This window comes from Neophocaena asiaeorientalis, unplaced genomic scaffold (assembly GCF_003031525.2).
Source record: "Neophocaena asiaeorientalis asiaeorientalis breed wild unplaced genomic scaffold, Neophocaena_asiaeorientalis_V1.1 scaffold150, whole genome shotgun sequence".
NCBI lineage: Eukaryota > Metazoa > Chordata > Mammalia > Artiodactyla > Phocoenidae > Neophocaena > Neophocaena asiaeorientalis.
Window position 1 is genome coordinate 5,358,978 of NW_020176571.1, and position 14,444 is coordinate 5,373,421.

Below are 14,444 nucleotides of genomic sequence, written 5' to 3' on the forward strand. Positions count from 1 at the left end.
GTCCTCACCACCATGCTCCTTTCTCACCCCAGGAACTGGGTCTAACCCGCCCCTGGAATCGGCATCCCACCCGGGATACCAAGTTATATCCTCCTCTCGTGGTTACAACACCCCCGGGGAGGTCAGTCACAAGCCGCTGCAGTCTGTGAGTACAAAGGAGATCTGGGGCCCTGCGGCTGAGCAGGGATGCCAGAACGGTCCACCTGTGTGGAGTCCGGGGCCTGTAGACACTACGGGGAAAAGTTCCTTCCGTTACATCTGGTGCGCATCAGCGCCACCACCTGGCTTTGCTCCCCGGACCAGCATTTTCCCAGACAGAATCTGTGCTCGGCTGTGCTAACGGGCTGCTACTTGACACGGTATTTAACCCGTGCTGGGATGTCTGGGTGTGTGCCTTCTTCCTGTTGTGCCCTTGGCTGTAGACTCTGGGGGCTCTGATGGTTTCTGAGCCCTTCAGGGTCTCTCCACAGACTCCCTTCCTCTGGGAGCTCCATCAGTGTTGGCTGCCTATTCCGTCAGGAGGGAAGGCGACTGGGGAACTAGGAATTGAGAATACACACATAAATGTTTGAGAACACAGACACGGTAATAAACTCCTGTGTTTCCATAGCACTAGTCAAGAACTGGATTCTTACAACAACCTTCTAAGAAAAACAGGGCAGCTGTTACTATGCCCACATCACAGATGAGGAAACTGAGGCTCCGGAAGACGAGGTGACGTCCCCAAATCACACAGCAAGTGAGTGCAGAACCAAGGCTAGAAGCCCAGTCTTCTGAGGACTCGACTGATGCAGTGTCTACCACCCTATGCCTCCAAAATAAAAGGGAAGGAGGGGAAGAAACAACCGAAGGGTCCAACAACAGGTGAATGCATAAAGAAGATCATATTATATATATAAGTACACACACACACATGCATATAATGGAATATCATTCAGCCCCGAGAAAGAAGGAAACCCTGACGTCTGCAGCACCATGGCTGGACCTGGAGCACGTTACGCCAGGTGAGTGAGTCAAGGGAAGAAAAGTACTGTATGACGTCACTTACACTTGTTATCTAAAAAGCCAACCTTGTTAAAACAAGGAGAAAATGGTGGTTACCAGGCAATGGGGGTGGAGGGACAGGACAGATGCTGTTTAAGGGCACAAACTTGCAGCAGGTAGTAAATGAGCCCGAGAGACCTCATGCACAGCTGGGTGAGCACACACAGCAATAGTGTATCATAACCATCAAAGTTGCTAAGAGTCCGGAATTTAGTGATTCCAGCCACTAAAAAGGATAATTAGGTAACATGACAGAGAGGCTAGTTATGGCTACAGTGGCAATCATATCACAATCTATGAGTGTATCAAATTAATATGCTGTACACCTAAAATTTACACAAGGTAATATGTCAGATATATTTAAATGATAAAAAAAGAAATGCAAAAAAGAAAAAGAAGGAAGGCGACTCAGAGATGGCTGCGTCATGACACGTCCTTGTTCTAGTCACCTCAACTGCAAATCCAAGTGCTGGTACTTCCTAAACGATGGATGGTAAGTTCCAATAGGCTTAGTGTATGGGGGCACACGAGCTCTGAGGGCAGATGTGTCACATAAGGAAAACTATATGCTCCCGCAGGCATGAGCTCATGGAAGGACAAGCAGAGACCAGAGCGACCAGCACTACTTGGGGACTGAGACTGTGAATAAGGTGGAGGAGGAGGTGACAGAGAGAGAGGTGCGGTCAGACGTTCCAAGAACAGAGAGGGAGGCTAGAAGACGGCTTCAGGACATCAGCAGAGAGGTGGAAGGGAGAGGGAAGAAGGGACGGACGAGCATGAGGGCGAGGAAGGATGGAAGAGCAGCGAAGGAGAAGAAGGGACAAAGAGCGGAGAGGGGAAGGGTGCACACTTGCTCTAAGTCTCTGTATTTCCCGCAAAAAGGACTGTCCTGGGGAGAGAAGCAATAGCAGAGGCATTAAAGTTTGCTCACCTTCTTTCCAAGGATCAGCCAGCACAGATAAAAACATAGGAAGCAAGTTACAAACCGAAGAGATTAAGAGAACGTTAGATATTCATGTAAGCCAGAGAAAGGAGAAGAAAAAAAACTGGTTAAGTGAGGGCACCCCCAGAGGGAAGCAGACGCCTCCATCCACAGGTGACTTGGGTCATGTGGCCATCAAATGGGGACACCGTCAGCAGAGGAGGGGTGGAGGTCCAGAGCCAAGACGGTGCCTGCACCTGAGGAGAGCGGCGCTGGGACTGAGGGGTCAAAAACCAGGAGACAGAGAACTGAGCAGTGCGACTGAAGGGGAGAAGGTCACAGCGTGGTCCTCGTGAAACCAAGACACTCAGGCGTGCGGCCCCCAAACATGCACCTTTTACTGGCAAGGTGTTTGTAGCTAATATTCATGCTTATGCTTGTTCATTGTTCAACAGTCATTTGTCCTCCTGCCACGGGTGTGTTATCCACCTTAACAGATCTATAAGAGCAGAACCCACAGAATTCATCCTTTTTGAATAAGGGGTGCGTGATACAGCATCACACATGACGATATCCGATGAGTGATTTTTGACGAGAACAGATCTGCTGTAGCGAAGATGGTGTACACATAGCCAGTGATGCTAATCCAAAGGTTTTGTTCTCTCTAACCGTGCTACTGATAGTGGAGATGGTGATGAGAGAAGGCGGGTGGTAATAGTGGTTGTGTAGAAAGCAGCAAATATGTAGTTCTGTTAATGACGGGGATGGTGAACATTTATGGTAACGGCAGTAAGAATGATGAAGTCGTGATCTCTGCAAAGCTAGGTCACCACTTGGGAAGTAAAACTATTGATGGATGTGTGTGTGTGTGTGTGTGTGTGTGTGTGTGTGTGTGTGTGTGTGTCAGAGACAGAGACAGATCAACTATAGATCATTTATGGTTAAACTAGAGTATCACCTGGGCCCTTTCTAGAGACGCCTCAAATAATCAAAGTCAATAACCAGGGCCCTTTCTAGAGACGCCTCAAATAATCAAAGTCAATAACCACTCTTTCTCCTAAAACACCTAGTAAGAAAAAAGAAGAGTGAATCTGTGGACACATTTCTCTTATCTTTGGAGGTATTTGCTGGATTTTCTTATGCAAGGGAACTGTCACCCAGGAATTCCTTGGGGAATTTTTAAGATATACATAGACTCCAATGGCTGAAAAGGACCTCAAAAATCATCTGAATGTGTGGCTCTCAACCCAGATGGGCATCAAAACCTCCCCGGGATTTTATTTTCACAATACTGATGCTAAAACCTCATTCCATACCAGCCAACTAAATCAAAGCCCCAGGTGGGGTCCAGGCGTGGACACTGTGGACACTTTCCCCAGGTGACTCTGATCAACCGGAGTGAAAAATAACCTTCCATTTCACAGAAAGCCACGGTCACACCAAACTTAGTGACAGAGTCACAACCAGAAGAGGTGTCTTCATGGCAAGCCTGGCGCTATTCCCCCCCGCAAGCTGCCTGCCCAGTCGGCAAGGCTCGCTAGTCTGCGCTCATTGCTACGCTCGCTCTAAAGAAATGCCTGGCCATGCTGGGAGGGAGGGAGAAGGAGGCTATAACAGAGAAATCAAGAAGCTGGACCAGGGCAACGTGAGCTTCTCGTGGAGCACGTCCTGGCGGTGCTCTGACATGACACAATCTCCCAAGCCCAGCCCCTCCCTTCCCATCTCTTCCTCGTCTCCTCCGCTGTCCCAAACTTAGCATCCCCAGGGAGACAAGTGTGACTCCAACTCTGCAGAACCCAGGCCCCACCTGGCCCTGTTCCCGAAGCTATTCACGCATCCAGCCAGCCCTCGGGAGGCCCCAGACCCGGAAGAAACATGCTCATACTTTCTTGGTGGGAACTTTGATCTTCAAGAATTCCGCCTCTCGGGCCAGCACTTGCCATGGGGCGTGGATCCGGACAAAGACGGAGCCCTGGCTTTTACTCTGTAAGGGACGAGGAAGGAGAAAGAGAAACACTTAGGAGACACAGCTTAAATTCCTGATTCCCCAACTCTCCCAAACAAGAAGCCCAGACCTGTTATTTCTTCAGTTTCTGGGTTCTGTTCTCTTTATACCTCACCCGGGGCCAGCCCCCTCCCACCCATACCCCATCCACCACTTCTGGTCTAGAAATGCTCTCATCCAGAGTAGGGAAAGGTTCCCGAAGTGTGCTCCCTGGAGCTTTGGCGACTTCAGAGGAAAAGGGGAGTTAAAACGATTGTGTTCAGAGATTTGCAATGCAAGCAATTATAATTTTCACAGAAATCCCATTAACGCTTTTTTTTTATTGAAGTATAGCTGATTTATAATATTGTGTTAGCTTCAGGTACACAGCATAGCGATTCGGTACTTACGTAGATTATATTCCAGTATCGGTTATTACAGGATAATGGGGATAATGGGTATAATTCCCTGTGCTGAATGGTATATTCTCATCACCTATTTTATACTGTACTGTAACTACAGCAGTTAGTCAGTTTACCTCTGCTGGATTCAGTGAACAGTCTGGAACCTGTCTCCACACAGGTATTTTCATGGTTAAGTTTGTATTTTTGTTCTACTATTTCGCTGTGTCATAGCTCAAATCACAAAAGTGGATCATCTGAGCCTAAAAGTAATGACATAACTCATCATGTAAATGGCACAACTCAGTATAATATCATAAACATAAATCTTGGGCAGGGCTCCGTGTGAATACAGCTATGAATCTAGGTCCCAGGACAAGTCATTCTGTGAGTGCACTGATTTCACCCAAAAATGGAAAGTAAGGAAAGGAAACACAGCCATGAATATCTGAAAATTAGGTTGCATTGACTCAGCAACTCATCTGGCCCGGGGCACAGGATATGCTATAAAAACTGGTCAGATGACAACACGAAGCCATCAGTTTCTTCTCACCTTCAAAGAAAACCTCAATTTTTTTTCAGAACAAGCACACAAAGGAAAAAAAAAACAAAAACACTTTAATTCATTTTGTCACTAAATGAAAAAAGACCAAAACAAGCAGGAAAAATGGGCAAGAGCCCCATTCTTGGCGTGAAGCTTCTAAAACTACCTGCAAAATGAGTTACAAACACTGTGTTCACAAAGGAAGCAGAACAAGCCAACAGCAAAATCCCTCATCCGACAAATGCTGGGAGTCACAGAAACCCCTGTGACGCAGGCCCGAGTGCCACTGACAATTAGGATACAGCTGCTGAGGGCGGAGTGGGCGCCGGGTCCTAGTGAGCGTGCCCTTCAGAGAGACGCGCTCTCAGTTTCTTGTTGCATTCGCCCCCCCGCAGACCACGCTACAGGGGAAAGGCGGGTTTGCTGGCTTCCTGTGCATCTCGTGAAGCAGGCTGTATGGAGGCCAGGACTGAGGAGGCCCCAACCCTGCACGCAGCAAGAGTGCCGCCGCTCACAGAAAAGCAGTGACACTCCTCTGCAAAGTCATCGGCAAAGACCAGCTGGTCTCCATCGACGCGCCCTCGGTCCCAGTTTAGCATTGAAGATGCCAGTGGAGGCATCTGAGCACATCCCCCCGTGTGCCAGGCAGAGAACCAGGTAGCAGGGAGAAGACTGCTTTCCCCACCAAAGTGCACTGTCTACAACGGGGCTCACGCGGGTTTTTGAGACGATGAATAAGATAAAAAGACATTTTATGGGGCTCGTAATGCAAGTGAAGACTGTCTCTCTGATTCTGAAGGCACTCTACCATGTCTTCAATAATTTAGACGTCCAGAAGCTCCCCCCACTTCGGGGATGAAAGCTGACTTTTGGGGAGAAGAAGGAACCAGCCTTTCGCAGGAAGGCTGAACGGTGGTCTGAAAGTCTCGGATGGTCTAGAGTTGACAAATACCTGAAAACAATACCCATCACTGTGGCACATCTGCACTGAGTATGAATCGTGCGCCCGGACAGGGCAGGGAGGCTGTGTGTTTTGGCTCGTACTATAGTCACAGGTATATCACTCTCCACTTTATTGTTCAGGAAATCGAGGCAGGGAAAATTCAAATAATTTGTCCAAAGTTACACAAGTAGTACGATTTTGAAAAGTATTCGAATCCAGGCAGTCTATGCTCTACCTGGTGGTTTTCTCCTCTCATCCCAAAGACAGACAGGACACTTACTTTGCATAGTTAAAAACCACATCCGAGGGCTGCAACAGAACTTAAAGACGCGCCTTTTAGACTAAAATTGAATCAAAGGATGGGAGGAATCTAAGAGGCAGTCCTAAGATGAAACACTGAGCCTTCAAGCTCCCAAGTGGACCTAGTTCCGACAAAACCCTGGAAGCGGCTTTCACTGGGATTGGGATTTCACCCCAATCCCTCTGTCCACCTACGGCCGCAATACCAGGACCACTAGACAGAGTCATCAATCACTTGCTGCTACTTCTAACGGTAATTTTAGCTTTTCTAATTTAGCGAAAAGAAAGAGGAAGAAAAGAAACCATCTGTGAAGCTGACCTGAAGTCCCAGCTCTCCATCATGGCCCCAGAAATGATGTTTTCAGTGAAAGATGGGAGACAGTACCATCCCTCTCACTAAGACGAAATCGTGACTATTACTGATTTTTAAATATTTGGTTTCATCTTTGTTTCTAAATGGCGATGAACCCCTTTTTTGTTAACTTCATCTGGAAGTGGTGCTCAAGTGTGTAAGTGTCCACGAAGCGGCTGCGCGTGCTTGAAAAAGGGGGTGGGGCCAGGAAGCAGCTGCGCGTGCTTGAAAAAGGGGGTGGGGCCAGGGTCCACCCGTGGCCTTGGTGGCAGACTGCTAGCTGTCCCCTGAGAGCCACTCTCCTTTTAGTTTGTAACTAAGCATATGGCCTTCCGGAATGAAGACTGCATCCCACCTGAAGTTAGGTGTAACCGAAACACTCATTCCTGGCCTATGTGGTACAGGTGGAGGGGTGACGCAGCTCCTGGTAGGCCCCCGCAAAGATGCAAGTGCGGGGGCCTACTTCCGCCCCTTCATCCTCTTCCCTACCCCTGGATCTGCAGCCTGACACACGAATACAAGTGTCTTAGACCTCGAGGTCAGAGTCAAGGCCAGAAAAGTACCAAGACAGACGTCGGGTCCTGACTCTATGGAGTGCCTCCGCCACCCTGGGCTGTCTCTGGGATTTTTATGTGAAAGGTAAAACTCCACCTTGTTTAGCCCCAGTGATTTTAGAGGCGCTATCGACTGCAGCCCAACCGTGTATTAAACTGATGTAAAATTGTTCCCCAATGTCGGGGCATTCGTTCCCTCCAGCAAAGCATGCTGCTTCGCCATTCTGCACAAACGGAACTTGTTTCAAAGGAAAATAAAAGCTGCAATGCGGTTGTGCTGGCGCTAACATCTAGTCACCATGTTTCTTTCATGCTGTGCGACATTGTTACCTTCTCATAAGAAGAACACCGAGATGTATGTCTCCCGGAAACAAACAAACAAATACTTGAAAATCCCTCAGCAGAACCGTCACCACATGCAGAAGCTCTTTTTACTAACCCAGAAATCGAAAAATTGGAAGTTAGCATAAATTGAACTAAAAAAGAAAAAAAAATGCCCTGTTCTCCAGGCCCAGCTAACTTCCATCCTACCTTGGATTTGGATTCCTTTAGGCATAGGAGGGGAACAGAATGAGCTTGGGATTTGGATTCGAATCTATTAGGATCTGAATCCTGGATTTTACAGCTGTAGGACATCGGGCAAGTCACTTAACGAAGGGAGCCTCGGTTTCTTCATCAGTAGATGTCGGCCGCTGCAATGATGGGGATTCGCTCTACTCAACTAAAATGGCGGCTTCTTGACTACAGGGACAGTACCTGTCACTTCGTTTGTGTCCCTCAAGCACCTGGCACAGGCTGGACACAGAGTAGGTCTTCACAGAACTCCTGCAACTGATAGAATAGACTTGGGGAAAACCGTTCCTGTTAGATTAAAATCTTGGTTTGTTTACTGCCTTGAAGTTTTTTTTATCTATAGGATTTTCAAAATGTCCCATGGACCTAAAGGAAACCATGGGTTCCAAGTATTATTCATCTCTAGAATTTGAGGACACGGTCAGAAAGCATTGTTTTCCGAAACCAACACAAAATTTAACACGAAGTATAAGAGATTAGGCATGAGAGCATATAATCCATCCCTAAAAGAGGTTTCATAACTAAGTAATCGGAGTGAGTGGAGGGGCTCCCAAATCTCATCAAGCAACTAAAATTTAAGTTCATGTAAAATGAGCTGAAACGTATAATTTGTTTCTGGTCGTCAGAGAAAGGAGAACCAGTGCACGAAGGTTTCTCTAAGAAAGCACAAACCCTTCCACCTTGGGGATGCACTACCCCAGGGCTACCAAATGTGAAACACACGAGGGGGCAGGAACGTCCCTCCAGCTCCACTGAAACATCTCACAAAACTACATACCTCTTTTCCCCATGATTCCATGTTCATAAAACCCTACAAATTCTGTTTCTCCGGTTCCTGGGTATCAGGAGGAAGCACCCAAGAGGAGGCTGTCAGTGCTCTGGTCAGAGGAGATGATAGTCCTCAACCATCACCTGACTCTCAGCTCTTTCAGCGTCTTTCAAGGTGTGTCAGCTGGTTTCCTTCACCACTAAGTAAACCAACAGAAACCTGAGTTCACAAGAGGCGGAGCCAGGTCCCCAAGAGGCGGAGCCAGGTCCCCACCTTGAGCCCATGCCCTAACTCATCCGCCAGTCTCTCCCTTCCTCCCTTCCTCGCTCAAGTTGACCCAACAGCAGACCTGATCACACGCATGTTCTCTAAGGCACCAGCCCCTCCCGCCCTCCTCCCTGGACTCCAGACACACAGCCCTTCTCACTGGTTTCCAACTGGTCCAGCCAGCTTCTCAGTTCAGAACCTGCTCGGGGCAGGCTTCCCTGAGCCCCGAGTTTCACGTGGTCCCCCTCTTACCTGCGCAGCTCCCATCCCCCTCCTTCCTAGCACTGACCACTCCTGCACTCACTGCAAGCAGGTGTCTAATGCCTGGCTTCCTGGCCAGACCTAAGCTCCATGCAGACAAAGACTGCGTCTGTCCTGCTGACTGCTTTGTCCTCAGCAGCCACCGTGCACCTGGCACACAGTAAATGCTCAGTAACTACGTCTTACAACTTCCATACACACACACAGATTTCATTGGTTCTGTTCAGATCCTGTGACCAATTTCTAAAAAGTGGCTACCCTTAAGTGTCATTCCTGAATCTTCGTCTCATGCCCACAACTAAAGTTGTTCAAGTTTCCACCTGACCGGGAACCTTATATAAAAACCTCGCGGGAGGTCGTCTCTGTTCTTCTCAGTAGCCCTGGGGTCCTCACCGCATCTTCAGGGCGCTGCTCCCATCCCTAGAGGTCTACTGCATCAGCAAGAGCTCATCCTGGTGTTCACAAAACAGCCTGAACTGAACTGGAGCTGGACGTACCTGGAACCTCTCTGCCTTATAGGCTCGTAAGGGTGCTGCAGCCTTAAGGAGGAGAATCGGGGATGCCCGGAAGAATAAAGGACACTTCAAATGTAGAAGTCGTGGGTCTCTTTACCTTCCAGGCATCAGACTTCCATGTACCATTCAACACCCCCATGCTGACGGCTCAAAGCAGGGTCAGCTGACGACCACGGTGCATTTCTGAAGAGGAACTGACTTGGCCAAAGGATGCTGGAGTTGAAGAGCCCTCCAGTGACGCTTCACATCTTTCTCAAGTAGCAGATGAAGACCTCGGAGCTCAGGAGGCTGAGTGGCTGGGTTATGGACACACAGCTAGTTAGGAGCAGAGCCAGGAATGGAATCCAGGTCTCCTGACATCAAGGTCCATGCCATGGTGCCTGTGAGGGATAGCGTCACATGTCTCTGGGGGCTCCCAACCCGTCCAGGGCAGTTCTATGCCCCACACACGGGAGATTAAGTAGATGGGGGACAGAGGACTGGGCGTGGGGGGAGCCACGCTCCCAGACACCTCTCCCTAGAGCTGCAGCCACTGCTCAAAGCCCTTGTCAGGGACCGGAGGCCGCGCACTCCTGGTGAGATTTTCCGTATGGTTCACGTCTCGTTGTCTTCCAAAGATCGCATGTGGCTTCACCAGACCACGTCCCCCCTCCGGGGAGACGAGAGTGAATGGGAGGCAGTCCCCGCCAAGCGCTGGAACCCGATACTCCACAAGCCTCCTTCCCCGCAGCCCGGCCAAGCCAGCCCGATGCTGACCCTGGACGCCTGCGTGCGCTCTGGGCCCAGCCTGCCGTGAGAACACTCGCTGCAGCACACCGCGGCCCAGAGCGGGCTGCCAGGGGCGGCGCGGGGGCAGGGAGACGATGGAGAGGGACCAAGGCGGGCAGACGCCTCCCAGATATCACCAACCCGGGTCACCTCGGACCTGCAAGGAACAAGGGCATGCGGTCCCATGGGGAGGGTGAGACGAAACCGCAGGGGCTCCCACGTTCTCGGATCACTGAGGTTGACGTCCACGCAGCTAGAGGACTTACACCAGGCGGTACTGAGACTGTGGCCGGGGCAGACTAAGGAGGAGTGTGGGGTGTAGCCCTGAGAGCAGGAAATCAGAGCAGAAAATGAGAAGGTCCTCACAACGGCCCCATGGAGGAACACCCTGGTCTACCTGTGCCATCGTTAAGACCAAAGTCTTAACTTCCTTCAGGAACCTCCAACCCATGGTCCGGGAGCAGGGTCTGCCTGGGCCACCCAGAGACACAGTGGCTTGGAACTAAGCACAGGGAAGAACTGGAGGAGGAAAAGGTGAAAGCCTGCTTTCCCGGGAGGCCCCAGATGACCCTCCTCTCCAACCCTCTCCTCCCCAGGCCAAAGGGAGGATGGCTAAGTGATCAGCAAAGACGGAGGGCAGGACCGAAGGCCCACCGAATCCTGCCCCAGGGACCACCCCCGCCCCCAAAGAAATACCAGTAGCAAGACTGCTCTTACAGAAAAGGCTTCTCCTTCCCAAGCAAAGACTGGGGACAACCCAGCCAGGGTCCTAAGGCGATGGAAACTCAGCCACCCACTCTTGTCATAATTTTGTCAAAGGAAACAGCTGTCACCAAAAGTTCCTGGAAGTGGGGGATGGCCTCCTGTGCTACCAACATGGACAGGCGCCCAGAAGAGATGACCTCTGGACCTGGTAGCACGGGCTTTAAACTGTGCATCACGCATCGCTGTACTCCCCACGGTTGGCACCCAGGCAACCTCTTCTCAAGCCCAGGTGAAAAACTGGGGAGGAGGGAACCCAGCAAAAGTTAAGGAGTCAGACCCTCCGATACACCAAGGGCTGAGACAGCCAGCTCCCCGCCTAATCCCTGACCCACAGGGGCCCCCAGGGCAGCCCAGCACTCTGGAAGGACGGGGACCTCATGGGGAGTCAGCAACAGAGTGGGATCAAGTGTTCCCTGGGCTTCTTTCCACTTCCAAAACCCACAGAAGAAAACGGGGGAAATCTTCACCATTGTCATGGGACAGACTGGTCATGGGAAGGCCATGGGTATTAGGGTTCGAAGACTGGGTCCTGGGCCCCAGCTCTGTCACTTCCCAGCCATACCATTTTTGGCGAGTCACCAAAGCTCTTGAAACTCATAGGCAATGTTAAAATAATTGAAATGATTAATAGTAATACCACCTGGAGGAGAGAAGGATGGACTGTATGAGGGACCCGTGGAACCTTTCAGGGGTGGTAGATACACTCAGTGTCTTGATTACGGTGATGGCTTCATGGGTTTGTACATATGCCCAAGCTCAACAGATCAGATCATTTTAAATAGGTACAGTTTATTATACATCAAACGTACCTCAATAAGGCTAGGGAATAAAGACTTGCAAAAATGTAAAACAGTGCCACATTTCTCACCATTATTTTCTTTTGAAAAATATTACTTTTCGTTAAAATGTGTTACTTATAACATATAAAATGTCATTTATAACATAAAATGTGTTTATTTATGTTATATAAACATGTTATTTATTTAAAATATATTATATATTGTTAGCTTTTAATTAATAAATAGGTATTCAAAAGCTAATACTGATTCTATGGTAACAGAATCAAATGAGATGATACACAGGGAAGTGTTTTGCAAATTCTAAGCTGTGTATGAAAGGGTTTTTTTAAGAGCAAAGGTGAAGGGCAGCCAGTGCCAAATCTCTGCCCCGGGACTCAACGTGCAGAGCGTCCTGCTGCCCCTTGGGCCACAGGGCACATGCCCTCGACCTCCACAGGGATGCGACCACGCTCCTTGGATCCCACTTGAGAGACGTCAGGGCTGAGCCCACCGTGGCAATAGTCCCTGGCTTCCCCAAACGCTCCCAAGTGAAGTTAAAGGAGAATGTTTCCCTTGGGAATTCAGAATGTGGGAAGTAACAGGCGGAACGGAAGCCAGGAGCCAGAGACCCAACTTCTACCACAGAAGAGGATAAAAATCCATAAGCCCTGAAGATGTTGGCAGAAGGAATGGCGCCTCTCCCAAGACCAGGCCCCAGGCACAGAGGCCCAGCCCCAAACAGAGGGGGAAAGGTCACAGATAAACTGGAGGAAAGACCAGAGGAAAATGCCGGCCTTTCCTAGTCGTCACAGGAGAACTATTTTGGACAGTCGACATCTCCCAAGTGGAGTCAGATGCTGCAGATAGCAGCTCTCAGCAACCTCTCACCCCACCGGGACACTGCAAGCATGTCCAAGCCCAGAGAGGTGAAAGGCAGCTGCAGGGCAGGGGCAGAGGGTCGCCTAGCTGGGCCGCTGATAGAGACCTGGACCAAAGATGACTCATAGGTCCTGGCTGGGCTGGGACGGTCCCAGGTCATGTCTTCTGCCTCATCGTTCTATCCAGTGCAGCATTTTAGTATTACCAGAAATGTCCCAGATTAGACAATAAATCAGAGTCTCCCTACGGATCACCAGTGAGCACCACTAAATTCAACAGCCAGCAAAACCTTTGGGCAGGAATGCCCAGTATCTCCTTCCGGACCTGCATTCCTTCGGCCCGTGTAATAAATGTCCCACTCAGAGAAAAGCATTTCCAGGAGTTTAAAAGCCCATCACGTTACCTTTCAAAGTACCCATCTCTCTCGTATTCCTCCTAACTCAAAACTCGTGCGATGTTTTGATTCAGATACTCGTCTTCCCTCCTCAAGACACTTCCATAAAACCTTCATGCTCTCAGTCATTAACTCCCCTCGCCTTCCCTCCAAAAGACGTGCCCTTGCCTTGTCTGAGCAGTGACTCACCTCTCCCCTAAGGAATATCTCCACTGTTTCCTACTATTCAATCACCCCATTGTATTTCAATTCAACAAGTATTTATTGGGTAACAACCGTGTGACCAGCAGTACGCTAAGAGTTAAGGGCACGCAGAAGAAATACAAGCCATCCTGCGGCTCCCAGTCTCCTTAAAAACCAGATAAATGATATCTAACGCACAAGACAGACGAATAACATCATGACCGGGGTGATTAATGTCCAAATGGACAGGACGACTAGTCAATGCTCATTTGCTGGCCGTTTCCCCTTTCACTCATCAATAATTGCTAGATTTTACGCCCAGAGAAATACTTTTCCCGGATCTCAGCCATATGTTTTCGGTGGAACTGACCCCGCCATCAACTCCAGGAATCAGACCAATTAGCTTGAGCCCATCGGCATACCCATCCCCCTGGCCACGACAACTAGTTCTGGAATATGTCTGTAATGCAACCGGAACCTATAAGATGTGAGGAAATGTTGGCTAGGGTTTCAGGACAGAGCAGCTTTCTCTTTCTGCCAGAACTCTGGGAAGAAGAGTGGCAGTCGACGGAAGCCCTGGGTCAGCCAAGGGACCACTGAGTAAGTAGAGGATGGAGTGGACCCTGCAAAAGGCTGAGCAGAAAGATGGAGAAACAGGGGGTCCTTGGGAACCTCATTTGAGCTGCTAGATTAGTCCTCACCAGACCTACGTATGGGCTTTCTGATTACACGAGCTTGTAAATTTCCTTTGCTGCTTAAGCCAGTTGAGTTGGGTTTTCTGCCGATGCAACCAGGAGTTCTCAATGACAGAAGAAACCCGTGGAAAAGCTGACTCCAGGCTGGAGGAGCCAGAAAGGATTTCCTGGAGGAGAGGGAACCTGAGTGGTACTTCGAACACCATGATGGGATTTCCATGTGCAAAAGGCTGTGGGTGGCACCAAGAGGAGTGGGACGAGGCTGCAGAAGTGGAGCGCAGATGGGCCGAGATGCAGCCCATGCTGGACACACCACCCACGATGCCGCTGTTGCCCGTGAAGCTCACAATAGTGACCTTGATGGGTCAGCCCTGTGCACTCCCCTGGATTCATTATACCTTTGCCAGGATAAAGGATAATGAAAGTCCCCCCCATCAGGGAACCCTGAGAGAACGCCCTCCTCCTTCACCTTCTCAATGGAGTAGGGAACGCTTCCCACCTTCTAGCAAGACCAAGAAGTGCAGCAGACAGGCAGTGACTGTCCATCTGCTC

At 49.6% G+C, this 14,444-nt stretch overlaps 1 protein-coding gene across 1 annotated transcript in view; it reads right to left on the reverse strand.

Annotated features, from left to right (window-relative positions):
* ANO2 (anoctamin 2) overlaps positions 1–14,444 on the reverse strand; it is a 314,636-nt gene that overhangs the window by 255,022 nt on the left and 45,170 nt on the right. Inside the window, exon 3 of the mRNA XM_024733224.1 lies at positions 3,852–3,950. Coding sequence (XP_024588992.1) covers positions 3,852–3,950 — 99 coding nt within the window. The remainder of the gene's footprint in view (positions 1–3,851; positions 3,951–14,444) is intronic.